Source organism: Magnolia sinica, chromosome 2, assembly GCF_029962835.1.
Source record: "Magnolia sinica isolate HGM2019 chromosome 2, MsV1, whole genome shotgun sequence".
Classification (NCBI taxonomy): domain Eukaryota; kingdom Viridiplantae; phylum Streptophyta; class Magnoliopsida; order Magnoliales; family Magnoliaceae; genus Magnolia; species Magnolia sinica.
Window position 1 is genome coordinate 27,571,343 of NC_080574.1, and position 19,506 is coordinate 27,590,848.

The 19,506-nt window shown below is 38.5% G+C and overlaps 1 protein-coding gene across 2 annotated transcripts in view; it reads left to right on the forward strand.

Moving 5' to 3' along the window:
- The window catches only part of LOC131236805 (uncharacterized), a 52,223-nt gene that overhangs the window by 9,046 nt on the left and 23,671 nt on the right, over nt 1–19,506 (forward strand). For both annotated transcript variants that reach the window (XR_009166884.1, XM_058234258.1), the window contains exons 2-6: nt 5,975–6,258; nt 6,348–6,542; nt 9,198–9,544; nt 10,277–10,568; nt 12,644–12,802. Coding sequence is in view for 1 of the 2 variants with exons in the window: in XM_058234258.1 (XP_058090241.1) it covers nt 5,975–6,258; nt 6,348–6,542; nt 9,198–9,544; nt 10,277–10,568; nt 12,644–12,802 (1,277 nt within the window). In the remaining variant the exon portion in view is untranslated. The remainder of the gene's footprint in view (nt 1–5,974; nt 6,259–6,347; nt 6,543–9,197; nt 9,545–10,276; nt 10,569–12,643; nt 12,803–19,506) is intronic.

Genomic DNA, 19,506 nt, shown 5'->3' on the forward strand with positions numbered 1-19,506 from the left:
TTATAGTGCACCATGAAACTAAATTGGTGTACTGACCTTTGGTTAGATCTTCCCTTTCCTAAATAGAGCAGTAATTAGCCCCATCTGGCACATTCCACACAAGCAACACCCACCTTTCACTATTCCAAACTTTCATTCATTTGTTGAAACTAAGAAGTTCCCCAGCAGCCAATCCTTGACATCTGATTTTTGGCCTGCAAATGAATGGTGGGGGAAAAAAAAAACAAGAACAAGAATAAGAAAGAAAAGAAACAACAATATATATGCAATAGGAGCATCGTTGGGAATGTCCCATGGAGGATAAATTTGGTCCATCACCCATACATGGTGACATTCACTTGAACAATCAGGACTATAGAGAGAGACCCAACTACATGGAATGCTGCTCTGAATGAAAATGTGGGTGAAGCATCGTTTAGTAAATAGTTACCTAATTCACTTAAACCACACTCAAAACTAAATTGCAATGTGATATGCTGTGATTCATTATTTATGGTTGAACTAATCGACCGTCCTATGAATAGTTCGTTCTCAAATTTTTTACAGTTTGCGAATTCTGTCCATTTATTCAATCTCTAATAACAGTATGATTTGAACAAATTCAAGTAATTTTTTCAATATTTTGGAACTTCCTTTGATAAGAAATGAAGAAACTCTTAATTAGGAGAGAGATTGGTCAATTTGAAATAGTTGATTAATTTTGCTGAATGCACGCATTAAATTGAATTATGCCAAATGATAGCATTTCACTAGTCGATCAAACTAGCTAACCCAAAACACACAAATCGGATAAATTGAAAGAAGAACAAAATTTAGCCTACCCCAAAAAACCAGTATTTTTGACAAGTATCAAACTACCAACTGCATGGCAAATTCCATTTTAGATTGGTCAAAACTGCACTGCAAACTCCAACTTGAATTGGTAGAACTCTGATTCAGGTAACTATGCTTCTGTACCTCTATTAAATAAGAGTCACAGTCCGGTTTGGACATACAACATATTTTGCTTGCACCTTACTGCATGTAACCAGCATGGTTCTTCGTCTCTGCTGCACATGACCAAACAATCCAAGTCTACCATCCCTCATCTTATTACCTATTGGATTGATGGGTTCTGTCGGTAGGAGTGATGCCTTGTTCGGTAGGAGCTTACACTTGGCTACAGTCATTTGCAGATTCAAACATCTTTGATGCATTTCAACAAACACAATACAACATAAAAGACACGAAAAAAGACCCCCAAATCTTGAAAGAAATCACCTTTCTATCTCCATCCCAAATCCATATAATGAAAGAGACAATGAGAAATAAATTTCATGAAAAACCCCCAAATCGGGTGTCCCATGCAACAGGGTTACCTCTTCTTTCCACCCCGTTTCAGAACAAGGTCCATCCGATATATTATAAAAAACAAAAGAAAAAATGAAAAGCCCCATTTTTCAGATACTTACAGGAAATGCGTTTTATCCTTGGACGATCAATATCCTCCGTTCTGGCTGAAGAGCTCCAAATAGGTGGAGATGTAGCCCGCTTGCAACAAAGGAGTGGACAATGATGAACATTCGGCCAAATCCAATTTGTAACAGAGAAATAGAGGAGGATTTTTTCTGAAAGAAACCCCAAATCAGTGGTAACGGATGAAGGGGCTTACCTACGATTTCACTGATCTTCGTTTCAGCACAAGGAGACCTCTTCTCCCTATCCACATCCAACCATTGCCTGGAGGGGTATAAATCGATGAAGGATTCCCGCCATTTTCGCCACTACCCGCCTCCATTGTCATATTTATTTGGCGGGAACTTGACGTCCTACTGCGGCCGTACTCTGAAGAGCTATCACTGCGGGACGATGGGCTCGAGAAATCGTCCGAAAACCCTCCGAATCCCGCCCGCGGGATCGCCCGAATCCCGCCCAAATCCCACGCTTCTGACAGGATTTTGGAAGTGAAAGCTGGGACGGTTGCTCGGTTGCCCAAACGTACATGGGATGGAATAGGGGGGTTTTTACATTCCTACCCCTCGTAAACCACCGTAAATCAAATGCCCAAATAGGCCCTTAGAATATTTCGGATTTATTCCATATTTTATCATATTTTTTTGGCAAAATAAAAAAAAAAAAATTGCACCGTTACGGACTGTTACGCCCCCGTATCGTCGTTACCCCCCCGTATTCGTATCGGTATCGGAGGGCACCGTTACGCCAACCAATACCGATACGGGATACCTTGCTCTCTCTCTCTCCCATTCCTTTTATCTTGCTTCCTTAAATCTCCACTCCTCTACTTGGTATCAAAGCCCATGGATCTCACGTTGATTGGAGTTGCAGGGACTTGCTAATGTCAACAATTTACGGATGATGTCAGCAACTGTATATACTGTATGGACAATTTTGCATCAGGAATAACATGATCTGATAGAGCTTGATTTTATAGGTATTATGGTGATTTTTGCAGGATTTTTGGGGTTGATTTGAAGTGTGTTTGAGCCCCTTTTTTTAAGTCCGGCAGAGAAACCCCAAATCTGCATTTTTTCACATTTTCTCTCAAATTGGAAGTGTTTTTGGGGATTTCTCCCTAGGGTTGGTCGATTTTACCATATGAAGACATTTGTGGGGTTTTTTCTGATCAAGGGGAGGCGTTTCAGTGTTTTCTGGACACTTTAGAGGTGCGACTCCACTGTTTTTGGCCCCTTAGGGACCCTGGACATACACCACAAGATCTGGTGTATATTAGGTGTGCAGCGTGTGCTCCCTTTTCATTTTAAGGTAGTGGGTTGTGTCTGTGCAAGCCTTTTTGGTAAGTTTTCTGCTGGATCTTGAGTTTTCTCTCCTTCCTGGACTTATAGCCCATTGGTTGGAGCTTTTGTTGTGTGGAAATTTGTCCCGTATAGTCTAGTGACTGTTCTTATTCTTTATAAGTGTCTTGTTGCTCCATATTAGTGTGTGGACCATATGGATGATAAAATCTCTTCCGGATTTGGTGCAGGGTCTTTGGACTCGCACCCCTTGTTGGTTACAACAATCAAGTTGGATGCTAATAATTATTTGCAATGGGCTTATTCTGCTAAATTATTTTTGGGAGGAAGAGATAGACTTAACTACATATTAGATGATGCTCCAGACCATGGTGTGCGTAAAGGCTGTTACGTAAAAGTAACCATGGCAACCATTATATGTTATGGGGTCCTACAGGCTGTAACAACTGTTACAGAAAAATGACCTGTAAAGGCCGTTACAACCCCCCCAAACAACCCTGTAATGGACCATTACAGGGCCGATATAGGTTTTTCAGATTTTTTTTTTTTTCCAATAAAAAAAGACCATAACGGCCGCTATAGCTCCTGTAACGGATCTCGTATCGTAAAGGTAATAGTGGTGGACGTTATGGCCATCGTTACCGTTACAAAATACCTTGCTCCAGACCGTACAGATGGACATTACAAAGCCTGGACCAAGGAGAACTACCAAGTCATGGCTTGGTTACTTAACAGTATGGATTTGTCTGTCAAATGTCAATAACTCTGTTATGTTTCTATCTTCTGCAAAAAAGATATGGGATAACTTGCATGACATGTATTCGGAAGTAATGAATTTATCAAGAGTTTTTAAGTTGATTTCAAATATCGGCAGGTTCCAACAGGATTTTTGATTTTTGGTCTTTAAAGGAGTACTTCTCTGCGCTTCGAGGTATGTGGGATGAGTTGGATCTCTATCATCCTCTTCCGTCCGGGAGCATGATAGATTTTGATCTTGTTTGTAAACAATGGGAAGAAACTCGAAGCATGCAGTTCCTTTTCGGCCTTAACTCTGAATATAAAGGTGTTTGTGAGCAAATTGTTGTGATGGATCATCTTCCTCCTTTAACAACAATTTATGCTATGGTCCAGGGGGATGATGTACTTTTATATGTACTTTTATGTGTCTTTTTGTGTGTGTATGTAGAGGTGTACACGAGTCGAGCTTGGCATAGCTTGGCCGCTAGCTGACCCCAACTCGAACTCGGCTCGGTCCTCGAGCCTGACTAGCCAGCTCGGCTCAGTTCAGTCAGCAGCTCGGGCTCGATCGAGCCAAGATTGAGCCGAGTTCACCTATGCAACATTTTGACAAATACTTGAACTGCACCTTTAAATGCTCACTGTATGTAAAACAGCAGCAACAGTTTTACAAGTATTTCTTCAAACACCTTGTAGGCAACATCAAAATCAAGAAAAAAGTTATTTATTTCATATACATACCTTCCTTGCCACCAGCCGACACTTCGTTGAGTCATTTCATCGAACACTTTGTGAGTAACATCAATATCAAAGTAACCGAGTCACTGAACTGGTTCGATTCGAGCTGGGGTTCGATCCGAGTCGAGTCGAGCTCGGGCAAGCTCGAACTTGGTTTGAAATTTTTTCGAGCTAAAAAAATCAGCTCAACTCGGCTCGAACTCAGTTTCGAACCGAGTTGAATCGAGCTTTTTCGAGTCAAGTCGAGCGAGCTAACCAAGCTAACTTGGTTCGTGTATAGTCCTATGTGTATGTCACAGTGTTTGGTGCTCCTGTGGAGTACCTTATTGTAACTCTAGTATTATAATAAAAGAGTGTGTGTTCATATAGGTATGTTTAGGGACTTTGATTTTCTGTTTTTAGAGGTGTAGCGTGTTCTGCTCTCTCAGCAGGTTCTCTCCTCTCTTTTGTTTTTCTTTTTCCTCTTATCTTAATATATATCGTTGCCTTTCAAAAAATAAAATAAAAGAGTGTGTGGGGTTGGGAGCCCTAACACAACCACATATTCTCCTAACTTGTTCTCTCTCTCTCTCTCTCTCTCTCTCTCTCTCTCTCTCTCTCTCGCTCGCTCTTCTCTCTCTTCCATTCCTTTTATCTTCTTCCTCAAATCTCCACTCTATTAGTCCCTCCAAAGATTTCAGTTTTTGGGTGGTTGGTGTGTAAAAATAAGGTCCTTACCATTGATAATCTTCGTAAGAGGGATGGTTATTCCTAACATGTGCCTTTGTTGCAAGCATCACGAGGAGACAATTAATCGCCTCTTTGTGCATTGTCCCTTTGTTGGATGCATTTGGATCGACTTTCTTTGTCGGTTCAATATCTCCTAGTGCTTTCCCTTCGAGACTAGAGATATTCTGTTAGCATGGCATGGAGTTGGCTTAGGGAAGATTAAGAAGGAGCTATGGCGTATGTCACTGCTTGCAAGAAATGCAGGATGCTTTAGGAATGAAAACAATTTGGTGGAAGCTATTTCTCAAAGGGCCAAATTGCTTGTTGTCGAATGGGCCTGTATAGTTCCTATGCTTAAGGACTGTAATCTTGATTTTCTTGGGTCTTAGCCGGGTCGTCATCTCAGCACCCTTTGCCTTTGTTTTGTTTCTGTTTGTTCTTTTTTAAATAAAATTCCGTTAATTCTAAAAAAAAAGTTTTGGCTTATCGTATTTAGGTTAAAAATATTTTGTTTAATCTTGCAAGGTGGTGGCTTTTGTTTCCACTGTATTTTGTTCTAGCTTAGTTCCAGCTGTGGTTAGCTGCTTGCCTTGTAATTGGGTTCTTGCACCCACTTTCTGTTTTTAGTAAATCTCTTTGTTGCTTCCAGAAAAAAAAAACTTCAAAAAAGGTTTAATTCTATTTGATAGTGTATCCAAACACACCCTTAGTTTTACCGTGTCCTAGCTTTCTTTTTCTTTTTCTTTTTTTCCTTTCCTTTTGCTGGTTCATCTCTCTAAAAGGGCAGCTTTTGCCATGATTTTGTAGAATTCGTGCTGGAACTAAGGTCTTATTCATTGTAAGATATTATTGAGGTTAATTAGTTAAATGGAAGTTGTTTTATTAATTCGTTTCTATACCTTGTGAAGACGTTTGTTTACAGGATCGCATTTCAAAACTTTATTTCCATGGACACACTTTTCATGATTGCCTTTTTTCTCTTAACATGGTATTTATAGTCTCTTAGATACTTGCTAATTACAAGAAATTGCTTTTAGGGACCAAAACATTTGAAAATGAGCTTTATGCGGAGCTAAGAGGAAGAATCAAGGAAGATGATATTTCTGCGCCTGTCCGCAAAGGGTCTTATTACTACTATGAAAGGACTTTGGAGGGGAAGGAGTATGTTCAACGCTGTAGGCGCCTTATCCCCAATGGCGGTGCTCCCCCTTCTGTTCATGACATTATGCCAATGGGACCTGGTGCACCGGAAGAGCATGTGATCTTGGATGAGAATGTTAAGGCTCAAGAGCATGGGTATTATAGTATTGGGGCTTTTGAAGTATTCATCCTTCCATGCTTCCTCTCTTTCCTTAAAGCATGTTTTTTCCCCCCTCCTGTGATTTCTTCCTGCTATTATGTTTCTTTCAGGTGAGTCCAAATAATAAGCTGGTTGCATATGCAGAAGACACTAAAGGAGACGAGATTTATACTGTTCATGTCATTGATGCTGAGACTCAAACTCCTGTTGGGAATCCTCTAAAGAGTGTAACGTCATACCTTGAGTGGGCCGGTGATGAGACTCTTGTTTACATTACAATGGACGAGATACTCCGGCCAGACAAGGTTAGTCACTTTGGCCTAATGCATGGCATTTTGTTGTCTGCCTATGCTCTTGTAAAATGATTTATGTGTAAACTTGTTTCGTGCATTTATGCCATGCTGCTTTAGATAAGAATGATCCAGACATCCAGTTACAATTTCCTAAATAGTTTCTGTTCCCTTGTACTTATTATGGATGGTCTCTACTCTACATATTGACTTGTTTTATGTCAATCCGGAAAAATGGAAGGATGTGTAGCTGTAAGGATTTATATTACCTTATGGATTGCTTTGCCTTATCAAGTTACAAACTCCGTTCTTTTTTGAACTTGAGCTGTCTTTTCATCCCTTGAATAAGAGTCAATTGGAAATGATTACCCAAAATCAAGGTATATCAAAATGGTTACGTTTCGGCCGTAACGACTGATATGTAACGGTAACAGCCGTGACTGCTACGTGATACGGGTATGAAACGGTGGTGGTTGGAATTTCCAAAGTGTAACGGCCGTTACGTTCCTGTAACAGTTACCCAGGGTTGTTACGCACAGTAACCCTCGAAGTAAAATGAAGACACACACTTACATACCTCTTTTCTTCTTTTGTCGCTGCTGCGGCAACTACCTCTTCTACTTCCTTCTGCTGTGTTGGTGCTCCCCCCCTCGATTTTTAATTTTCCCTCCTCTCCCTCCCTCTCTTCTTATTAAACAAGAGCTGAGACGTGGCCATTTCATAGCCACGCTTTAAAAGTATTATTTTAAATACTCTGCTGACGTATGATGCTTAATGCACTTGCATTGTTTCCCTGACCATGGGTCCCACCTTGATGTATTTTATGTATATCCACACCATCCATCAGTTTTTCAAGCTCATTTTAGGGTATGGTTCCTAAAATGAAGCAGATCCAAATATCGAGTGGACCACACAATAGGGATTGAATTTCCACCATTAAAAACTTCTTGGGGTCCATAGTTTTGGATCAAGCTGCTATTGGTGTTTTCCCTTTCATCCAGGTCTGGGCGGTCTTATCAATAGGTTGGATGGCAAATAAACATTACGGTGGACCCTAGGAAGCTCTTAATGGTGGGCGTTCAATGACCACTTTTTCCTGTGGTGTGGTCCACTTGAGATTTGCATATGCTTCATTTTTTGGACCATGCCCTAAAATGAGCTGGCAAAATGGATGGACGGCATGGATATACAACATCGAGGTGGGGCCCATGGTCAAGGTCTCGCCCACTAAGCTATTACCCCTACCTCACCTAATCCGTGCCCTAAAAAATTGTACACATGACACATATTTACTCAAAATTAATCAATTAAATTATGGGACTTGTTGCTAAGTCACAATCCCAAAATCAAATTGCTTGAGCGATTTTAATGGTTGATTTGCAGACACTGGTTTTTTGAAATTGGACTATTGAATATTTTTCATTCTTCACTGTCCAATAAATGTCCATCAATCTGGGGCCAATTACATTAGCGGGATGAGTGTTAATAGATTGCATGAATTTGATGCTAATTTGGGGCATTGAGCAGTCCCCCAAATCAGCCTTAAATCGGCAACACTATTCATCCAAATTTAATTATAATTTTTCTTAAAATTTATTGGGGGAAATTATGTCAAATGGTTAGGCATATGCATTAATGGAATGGGTGCCATAACTTGCATGAATTTAGGGCTGATTTGGGGGCATTTGAGTGGCCCTCCAAATCAGCGACACTATTCATTCGATTTTAATTTTATTTTTTCTTATAATTACTTGGGAGGAGTGATGTCAAATGCTTAGGGATATGCATTAGTGGGATGAATGCCATATATTACATGAATTTTGGGACTATTTGGGGCCATTCGAATGGCCCATTAAATCGGCAACATTATTCATCCGAATTTAATTTATATATATATTTTTAAAAATAAAGTGAGATATTTTGGTATTACAGTCATTCTAATATATTTATCATTTATGTTAGATAGTTAGAAAAATAAATATAGGAGTTATGTAGTTAGGTTGTTTGGTTCATAAATTCATCAGACAGCCCGATACAACACTCTTACCAAAGAGTGGACCGTTACGCCTCCACAAACATGTTTTAAACAAAAAATGAATACATATTTGGAATATTTAGATTATTTTGGATTTTCTGGACATTTTCCAGATTTTTTTTTTTTTTTGTGCTAAAAAAAAGAAAAAGAAAAAAGGCCGATACGTATCTGCCAATACCCATATCAGTAATGATAGTGACCGATACAACCACCATTACCGGTACAAATACCTTGCCCATAATCTTAAAGAACATCCATAATCTTATCAAACATCCCTAATGCCTCGAGGAAAACAAACCGATGAATAAGTCCTCCCACTGAATGACGTTCTGCGGGCCTCCACAGCCAGCAAGCAGCAGCCTTGTAGACTCAAAATCCAGACGTCAGAGACCATGAGTAGGAGCCCTTGCATCTATTTGGGTGAACTCCCATCTTGTCAAATAGACCTTGTTCTCTCCATCGGAGCTTTATGAGATATCCCAAGCTGCCCCACATTTTCTTATTTCTCTTGTTTAATTTATGCTTGAAAAACCCTCTACAAAGGGATGCTGAGATATAAAATTCATTTACATTCTGCTTAATGACTTTATACAAGTTGGCATATTGCATTCTTAAGCTTTAATTATTTTTTGTAGGTGTGGTTGCACAAGTTGGGATCTGATCAATCAAGTGATCATTGCCTCTATCATGAGAAAGATGACATGTTCTCTCTTGATCTTCAAGCGTCCGAAAGCAAGAAATATTTGTTTGTTGGATCTGAAAGTAAAAATACTCGGTTTGTATTTTACTTAGACGTTTCGAAGCCAGAAGATGGGCTTATGGTGTTGACTCCTCGTGTCTATGGCATTGACACATCAGTTAGTCACCGCGGAAACCATTTCTTTATAAAGAAAAGAAGCGATGAGTTCTTTAACTCAGAATTACTTGCTTGTCCACTGGACAACCTATCTGCCACAACAGTTCTGCTTCCTCACAGGGAAAGGTAGTATTGATATTTCATCTATTGCTATCGGGTAATTTTTCCCAATTTCATATACTCAGAAGATTTTCCTTCTCTTTAGGCAGTACTAATCCAGTATGACAGTGGGACTATCTGGTGTTTTTATTAGTGAAGTACCTGTGTGTTGGCATCTGATGAAGTATCTGAACCTCAACCAGTGTCACTAACAAATTCAGGTCCTTAGATACAACTTGATGATCCTCACAGAATCTCTTCTCTATTGTTATCCCATGGAATAGCCCGTCAATAATTCACTCCACAATGTTGTCATAAACTCACTGTTTTCTTCTAATCCTCAACCTTGATGTCTTGGTTGCTTCAGATTTAGGGTTTTAGTTGGAATGACGACAACAGAATCATGGTCCTCCCAAGTTCATGGTAGACTACCAAATCGTGCCAGGCAAGGTTGCCATTGGACATAAGCTGAATGATGACATATTCATGACATGAGTTATGTCTTTGATTTGGATGTGAAATATATGCTTGGATATGTGGTGACCGAAGATGTGAAAGTTGCCCTTTTGTACATCCCATCAATGCGATGAGTTTTCTTCTCAAACGTCTTCTTTTGGTGGTTGTAGGTCTTTTTGAGCTTCGCTATTGAGAAATAAGGTTCTCGTTGTAGTTAAGACTTTTATTTTGTGGTACAGAATTCGATGCTGAGAGCATGTACTTCAATGATTGACAACTTATTAACATTGGGACTTTTTCCAGTGTGAAAATACAGGACATGCAACTTTTTAGTGATCATCTTGTTGTATACGAGCGTGAAGATGGTCTACCTAAAGTAACTATCTATAGCCTTCCACCCGTTGGGGAAGTGATTGAAAGCCTTCAGGGTGGTCGGGCCGTTGATTTTATTGATCCTATATACTCAGTGGACCCTGAAGAAGCAGAATTTTCATCAAGCGTTTTGCGTTTTTCTTATAGCTCACTGAAGACTCCCCATTCTGTTTATGACTATGACTTGAACACGGGCATTTCTGTTTTGAAGAAGATTAAGGCAGTAGGTCACCTGTTAGACTTGTTTATTTGTGCTTGAAAATTGCATCTGGTACTTCCTTTTTGTATGCAAATTATGGTTGATAGTTAATTGATCTAGGCCTGTTTATTTCGGCAATTACCATGGTAATGTAAAGGAAGTGTGTCATCATTACAATTTTACCACCGCTAAATGAAACACGGGTATCTTTGGTCAAATGAAAATGTATTCAAGAGACAGGTTGAGGAATTTGTAAACATTGTACTTTTTTGTGGAGTTACGGTGAAAATCTTGAATCCAAATAGCGACATCAGTGTATTTTGGTGATGAATTTTTTTGAAGGAATTTTTGGGATGATTTGACATTAAAGTAATGTGAAAATTCCATCATTACGATCTTACTGCTGATAAACCAAACACAGGAATCGGCAGTCAAATGCAAATGTTGTCAGGAGTCAAGTAGTTTGTAGTCATTGCACATTTCCTTTACGTTACTTTGGTAGTTGGTGAAACAAACAAGCACTAAATAAAAATGTCCTTTTATCATTTCATTGTCTACTGTTGTTTTGAGTAGTTGTTTTTAAGTCTGTTCAATGATATCTATCAGTTCTCCTCAATAACACAGTATTGATTGAAGTTGAATGATCTCTATTTTATCTTTATTTTCTCTTGTATGGTGATTGCTTCCTCTTCAGAAGGATCCGCCCTTCTTACAGTGAAACTGTGTTTGATATTTATTCTTCCAACTTTAGAAATCAATTTCTTGGATCAATAGAGTTTTGGCATTATGCATTTTTTTTTGTAAGGGTTACTTTACAAGTTCCAAACTTCCAATAGTTTTGAAAGTTACTTTTCCATTTGAAAATTTTGACTTTTCCTCTATCATTTTTGTTATTACATTGAAGTTTACTTGAGTTATTATGGGCTGCTACCTGAACTCCAAATCTGGAGAATCAGGTTTTCATAAAAAAAACTAAAGAATCTGGAGTTAGGTGCCTGAAATGTGTTCAACGGACTTTTTCTTTCAGTCTGAGTTGACTTTTGTAGCGATACATCCAATGTGCAGATTCTTCCCAGTTAGAACCTTCAATCATCGCGTAGTTTTTATGATGTTCAAGATGCATGTTTTGAAAACATCAAGGTTACTTATGATCTGGGATGCATATGCTGATCCTGTTTCCTTACCAATATTTTTGAATGTTTTTATCAGAAAATAACAATGATGATGAATTTGATGAAGGAAAGCTAGATGGAGGTAGCTGTCACGCAACAGTTATGGAAGATCTGTACATGGAGATGGGGTGCCAAATCTCCTTTGTACGACAGGTTCTGTTCTCTCCAAAATCTTCAGCAGAGGAAGATTGGAGTACAAAGGCCTTTATTGCAACATGCATAGTGCAAGGGAGAAGATTGGGGGTCCACATATCCATCTCAATATCCTCATCTCTGCAACACTTCTTTTCTCATACTGCCCCATATAGCATAGGTGGTAGGATAGTTGTCTTATAAAAATTTCCTCGAGTTTCATAGTCATGCAGCTATCACGTAGCTCTCCAAAGGACATCTCTACTTCATACACCCAATTCTATTGGAAATGTCCTCGTCTATCTCCGTATCCTTAAGCTTTTCACCAAGCAGTAGAATTACAAATAATAATAATAATAATAATAATAATAACAACTAAAGTTAGCTCTTCATCCATAGGCACTGATTGGAGAATTTCGATTTTTTGGTCTTTAATCTAGGATAACTAGAAAAATAAAAAATAAAAAACTTGTGTTGCATAAAGTCAATCTATGTAAATGTTGTTATGTTGAACGAAGTGGTTCCACGAATCTTTGGAACAGTTATAGAACCCTTGGATGTACAAGAATAAATCACGCATCACTGTCAACATCCATTTGCCACTTCCATTTGATCGTACACTTCTATGTTGGAACAGTATAATTGTAATTGCTGAATGTGAATTCTAATATATCTGTGTTGTTATCTTAGTGGGCCACTTCCCCTTGTTTTGTTTAATTTGAGCAACTCCCATTTCACAAATTTATTTTTACATGTTTTGGTGGTTTATCTGAACTTTCCTTCATTTTTACTCAGGTATTGGGTGGTTTTGATGCATCAAGATATGCGACTGAAAGGCAATGGGCCGTTGCTGCAGATGGCACTCGAGTACCTATTTCAATCGTTTATCGAAAGGATCTTGTGAAACTTGATGGATCTGGCCCATTACTACTTCATGGCTATGGTTCATATGAGGTAATTTCTGATTTTTAGCTTAGTAGGAACTAGTAAGTATTATGGCACAGCTGGTTAATGGGAATGATCCGCCTGATGTAGGCACCACCAAGCTAAGCTTAGTACGAGAATCACAACTAAAGTTGAAAATAAATTCGGAATTTTATTGAATTCGAAAGTGTCTTGAGAACATTCATGTGAGCCCTTAAATAGATTTCTTGGGTGTACAAGGAAGGTAACTCTCCTTATATTGGTATGAAATTGCCTTCATTTCGTAGTGTCATTGACAACAAAGGATTGTTACAAAAATAGAAGACTAATCAAAGAAAGATGCTAAATAAATAAAAAGCTCTAATGGGATTCTAAAGGAGCCTGCTAGTTTTGCATGGTTGGCTGATTGGATTTTGCTGCCTAATTGGGAGGCTTGGGCCTAGTGCTGTACACGATTGTGTCTTATGGGCCAACTGTGAGGCATGGGCTTAGGCCCAATGGATTTAGGCCTGGCTCATAGGTCTTGGGCCTAGTTGATGTGGCTCGGTTTGCGTCAATTCTCCCCATCTTGAAAGGGACTTGACTCTGGTGAATTAATGGCCTGATATTGCCCAAAGGCCAAGATTCAGACATTAAGTCTATAGCTGTAATCCATGTAGCATCGGACAGATGTTATCTTTCTAGTCGTCAAGAAAATCGATGATCGTGCCTCTAGCTGGCAAAATGGCCAAGAGTGTGATTGCTTGCTCCTCGGTACCATCATCAGTATGGTGCTAGTAATCGATGGAGAGATCTTCCACATTGAATGTAGGACTAGTAGGTATATCTGATGGGATATCTAGAACATAAACATTGATACTAATCGTCTTTTTTATTTTGAATGGTTCGCACTACGAGGATGGAGCTTCTTCGAGGAACTAGAGGGCAACTGTTTGGGATGAATACCAGCCTTAACCATGTTGCCTTTTGCAAATTCGACAAAACGACATCTTGTAATTTGCCTTTAAAAAAAAGAAGTATTTGCATGCTGCTTATATCTCATTACTTGTAACGATATTACGCTGAACTTTGTCATACACCTACTGCATATGGCGGATGAAATCATCACCTTTTGCACCATCTTAAATCTATGGTTAGAAGATGGTATTTCACCATAGGTGGTGAAATACCACTAAGGCGTGAGTGTGTGTGCGTGTGTAAAAAAAAAAAATAAAAAAAAAATCTATGGGTAGAAGAACCAAATTAACTGGAAGACGTCTACTTATACCAATCACGCGACATCCCCGTGGACTTGTTGACTGAGTTATCATAAGCGAACTTAACCATGGGTATTAAAAGGTCCCACATGACTATATGCAGTGTTTGAAGTATTGGTGTTGTTACAAGTTTCACTAGTCAGGAATACGGAAACAATATCGATATCATCGATAACCAGAAATGGCGGGAAACATGGGGGAAATGGTGGAAATTTTCAGTGAAACTTCAGGAGATGCAAAAATTCACATATTTGCATATTTAAGAATTAAAAAATAACAAAAAGAATGCATACATAATAAGTTTCTAGTTAATGAGGGCCTAAAAGCATATGTTGTCGTAAGAAATCAGTCCAACCATCCCAGCAATCCCATCTATCCAACCATCCAATCAATCTCATCTATCCATCCAACCATCCACCCTACCATCCAACCTTCCATATGAACATTTATTGATATTTCAGAATATCAACAACACGTGATATTTCGTCAAGAAATTGTCGACAATTAGAAAGGAAATGAATGACAGTGGTCTCGATATTGCCAATGTTGCGATAACAATAATATTGCGATATTATTGTCAACAATTTAAACACTGCATATAACCATGCACCCATAAAAAAAAAAAATGAAATTATTATTATTTTTTTTTAAATAAATTTTTGGCAATATCAATACACTGGCGATATTATCAAAATATCGCTGATACATTGGTGTTACAAGCAGGGTATGCGGAATCGGTTACGTATCGGCCGATACGTAACTGTAACGGCCGAGACCGTTATGCGTTACGGGGTTGTAATGGCCACCCCCCTATCTTTGTAATCGTAACGGCCGTTACTGCCCAGTAACGGTTAGAAACGACTAGTAATTTTTTTTTTAAAGCTCCGATTTTTCACATTTGTTGATACTTTTCTATTTCAAATTCTTCCTAAACCATTCTATTGCAAATTCCGACCATCCTTAGCTTGAAATTAAGGATCAAAACAAGTTATATTAAGGATTTTCTTGATTCAAAGCTCCGTGGGCCATTTTCCAGAAATTCTCCAAAAATAGGTATTTATACTTTTTATTCAATGTGTTGCTGTTTTAATGGTAGAATATGATGTGTTAATGATAGTAGAACATATTAATGTCCATTTAACAGATAATGATTGTGATTATATATATATTTTTATTTTTTTCTATTTATGCACTATTTTCAGCCAATTTTTAAAAAATTCAAAAAATCATTAGTTATTCAATGTATCGCTGTTTTAATGGTAGAATATGATGTGTTAATGATACTAGAACATATTAATGTCCATTTAATAGATTATGGTTGTGATTTTATATATATATTTTTCTATTTTTTTATCTATTTACATGTTATTTTCGACCATTTTTTTTTTTTTAATTCGAAAAATCATTTGTTATTCAATATATTGCTGTTTTAATGGTAGAATATGATGTGTTAATCATAATTCATAATAGAACATATTAATGTCCATTTAATAGATTATGGTTGTGATTTTATATATTTTTTCAAATTTTTTCTATTTTCGGATTAGTAACTTTTTGTTTATATTTTCTTATTTTAGAGAGGTTTTGGAGCTTCTTAGGGTTTAGAACATACAATTATCTTTATTGATTAGATTCAGAAGTTTGAACTTTCTGTTATTAATCTATTTACATTAGGTTTTCGAAATTTAAATTAATTCATTCATTCTCCTATAAAAAGTAAAATCTGTATTTAAATTTAGAGAATCGAGTAGACTCACAATCTCATAATCTCACATAGACATAGGTCATATCTAATCTACCTAATGAAATGTCTGGGTCTGGCCAACAAGTGAGGATATTGGATGGCAACATTGTCAGAGAGTTGGTGGTACTAGGCACCAAATGAAGTGCAACGATTATGAGAGACTAATAACTGGTGGAATTACACGTCTCAAACAACATTTTGCACATCGAAAGGTCAAGTTGCGGGATGTATTAGAGTACCAAAAGAGATAATGATTTTAATGCAAGCCTGTCTGGATGAGTCGAAGGGTAAACATGCTGCTGGATAGAAGAAAGATGAGATTTTGGATGTGGCCTGACATGAGGTGTTTGGTCCTGAATATATGGGCGTTCGTGATGAAGATATTATTGATTCTGATGAAGATTTAGATCGGGAATTAATTATAGCTAGGAGAGAGAACTTGCGTCTTGCTCGTGAAGAGGAAGAACGTTGCCGCATGTTTGACGCTAGTGGGTCAATACGTGATACAGGGGGGGGGGGGGGGGATAGGTTTGATTGGTTACAACGTATGTTTGGGAGCTGACAAGCGACATCTTCACGTGATGCCCTTATACATTTGGATAAAGAAGTAAATGAGCTTAGGAAACCCTCTATTGATCCAATCTTGTTTAGGAAAGAATCAACTAAACAAAAGAAGATAAAACAAATGTGGAATAGAACTTCCATTGAGAAACTAGGTAGGGCAGCAACAAAGTTATTTATATATGCCAACATACCTCCTAATGCGGCCAATTCTCCATATTGGCAGGTGGTAATTGATGTAGCAGCAGAAGCAAGTGAATGAATTAAAGCTCCCACGACTAGGGAGATTAGGGGAAAATGGACAGATGCAAAGTATGCGGATGTGAAAACATACGTGGCTGCCTTTAAACTTGTATGGCAGGCTAGAGATGCACGATCATGTGCAATGGTTGAATTGACTCAACCAGACGCAACATGATCAACTTCATGGTGTACTGCCACTTGGGAACTGTATACCACAAGTCAATTGATGCCTCAGCTGCAACAAAAAATTATGATTATATTTTTGGACTAATGGATAAAGTTGTGGATGAGATTGGAGAGGAGAATGTGGTGCAAATTGTGATAGATAATGAAGCATCATATAAGCTTGCAGGACATAAGTTGATGAAAAAGAGACCACATTTTTTGGTCACCACGTGCTGCCCATTGTATTGATCTTATATTGGAAGATATTGAGAAGAAGAAGAGTGTTAAGAAAATGGTCAAAAGGGCAAGAGAAGTGACGACGTTTATTTACAACCATAATCAAGTAGTCGCAATAATGAGGAAGTTCACAAAGGGACGAGAGTTGCTGAGGCCTGCGGCGACTAGATTCGTAATAAACATTCTAACATTAGAGAGTTTACACCAACATAGGGGAGATTTGAGTGAGATGTTCGTTTTCCGAGATCGGCTCAACACAAAACATGGGCAGAAAACATCAGGGACACCGGTTGAAGTTGTGAACACCATATGAGACAACAAATATTGGAAGAGGGTCAAGTCGATCCTAAAGGTGATGGAGCCGAGGGTACTCCGTCTTGTTGAAACCGACGAAGCACCTACCATGAGCTTCCTATACAATGCCATGGATAAGACGAAGTTGGCAATTCAACATGATTGTAGAAGTTGGGAGTATTGGAAGATGATCGAGAAGAGATGGACAAGACAACTCCATCACGATCTTCATGCAGCAGGTTATTACCTAAATCCTAGGTACAGATATGCCCAATCATTTGTTACGGATAATAAAGTTTGTGCCGGGCTAAAGAATGTGATAAAAAGATTAAAGTCTGACTTAGATATGCAAATAAAGGCAATGAATGAATTATATACATTTGAAAATCGCCTGTGTAGATTTGGAGATGATCTTGCACAACATGCAGTATTTAGCAACCGGCCGAATGGTGGATGAATTTCAGAGAGAGTATGAAGGTGCTCCAAAAAATTGCAGTAAGAGTTTTGAGCCAACCAATATCTTCTTCTAGCTACGAAAGGAATTGGAGTTGTTTTGCACTTATTCATTCAAAGAATAGGAATAGATTGCAGATTAGGACGTTGGATAGACTTGTCTTCATGCACTACAATATGAAGCTAAGAATGCGACAACATCATAGGAGCATTACAGGCGCCGATGACACAGACTACTGTCCAATAAACTTGGACAATATTTATGATGGGGACGACCCACTTCTACCTTGGTTGAAAATAAGGGAAATGCAAATTGAAGAGGGTAGTGAAGAATTGGAAATTGATGACCCAGTAATACACATAGCTCAACAAGAGAGTTGTGTAGCTATGTTGGACCCAGAAAGAGGGGCAACTTTTATGCAAAGTATGGCTCAAGATCAACGAAAGAGTTCGAGCAGTGGTAGTAGCCCGACTGTGTCGGATGATGGTGATGATGACGCCCATGCCCCTGGTGTCAGCATTTCTGGTGTTGCTCAGCACACCATACAACTGTCTACAGATCGCGAGGCGGATGAACATCGACAAGGTAGTACATGAGGTCGGACTTATTAGTGTACTGAGTCACGATACAGCCAGCAGGAGGGTAGGTCTAGTGGTGCACTGGGTCTGGGAGGTCCAGAACATCAGCAGGCCTATGGTCCTGGGCATTATGATGGATATTCTTATGGCCAATTGGATTATGGTTATGGTTATACTGAGCCTGTTCCATTACATTCATGTTGGAGTAGTCTTCCTGATCTATATCCGTATGATTATAGATATCCGGATCCAAATCCAAGTTACTCGTCACAGACACTCTCAATATCAAGTTCTCAACAGCCTGAGTACGGGCACCAACTATTCAATGGGCACTGGTGGATATCCCTACTCGGGGTGGGAGTCGTTGCCTAGTCAGGATCAGTCATCCTCTGGTTTCGTTGACCTGGTATTTCCTTCTGGCACTGGATATAATGTATATGCAACACCTCTATCTATTGGACAGCTGCAGCCCGACGATGACGATAATGTGGAGGTCGAAAACCACAAAAAAGCATATTTTCATTTTGGTGGTGACTTGTGAATTTTATTATGGCAATTGTAAGTATATATTTGTATTAAAGTAAGTATTGCGGCAGTACTATTGCTATATACCCATTAGTCCATTACCCACACATTCACCAAGCAAGCACACATTTGACACTGTCGAACTTGTATTTAAAATAACTCCCCTGACAACCAATCAAGTAATCCTCAATCAAGTTGCAAGGAAGTATATCGGACACTATTAATTTTTTATTTTAATATTCTTGATTTGAGGATGATGGGACAGGAATCACAGCCAAAGGATAGGAGGAGAAGTCTCTGACATGTTGAAGAATGAAAAACTTTAAAATAGAATGAATATTGTAATTTATGCAAGTCTGGACTCTAGTCTAGACTCTAGAGTAGAGACCTCACTCGTCAGGTATGTTAATAAATTAATATAGAATAAATTATGAAAAATAATTGCAAACACCTACACATGTAAGATATTTTGATATTATATTTATTCTAATATATCTATCATTGATAGTAGATAGTTAGAAAATTAAATATATGAATTTTGCAGTCAAATCCAGGTTGTCTGGTTCATAAATTCATCAGACTGTCCGATACAACTTCTCACCAAAGAGTGGACCGTTACACCACCATAAACATGTTCCAAATTATAAATGAATGCATATTTGGAATATTCCGGATTT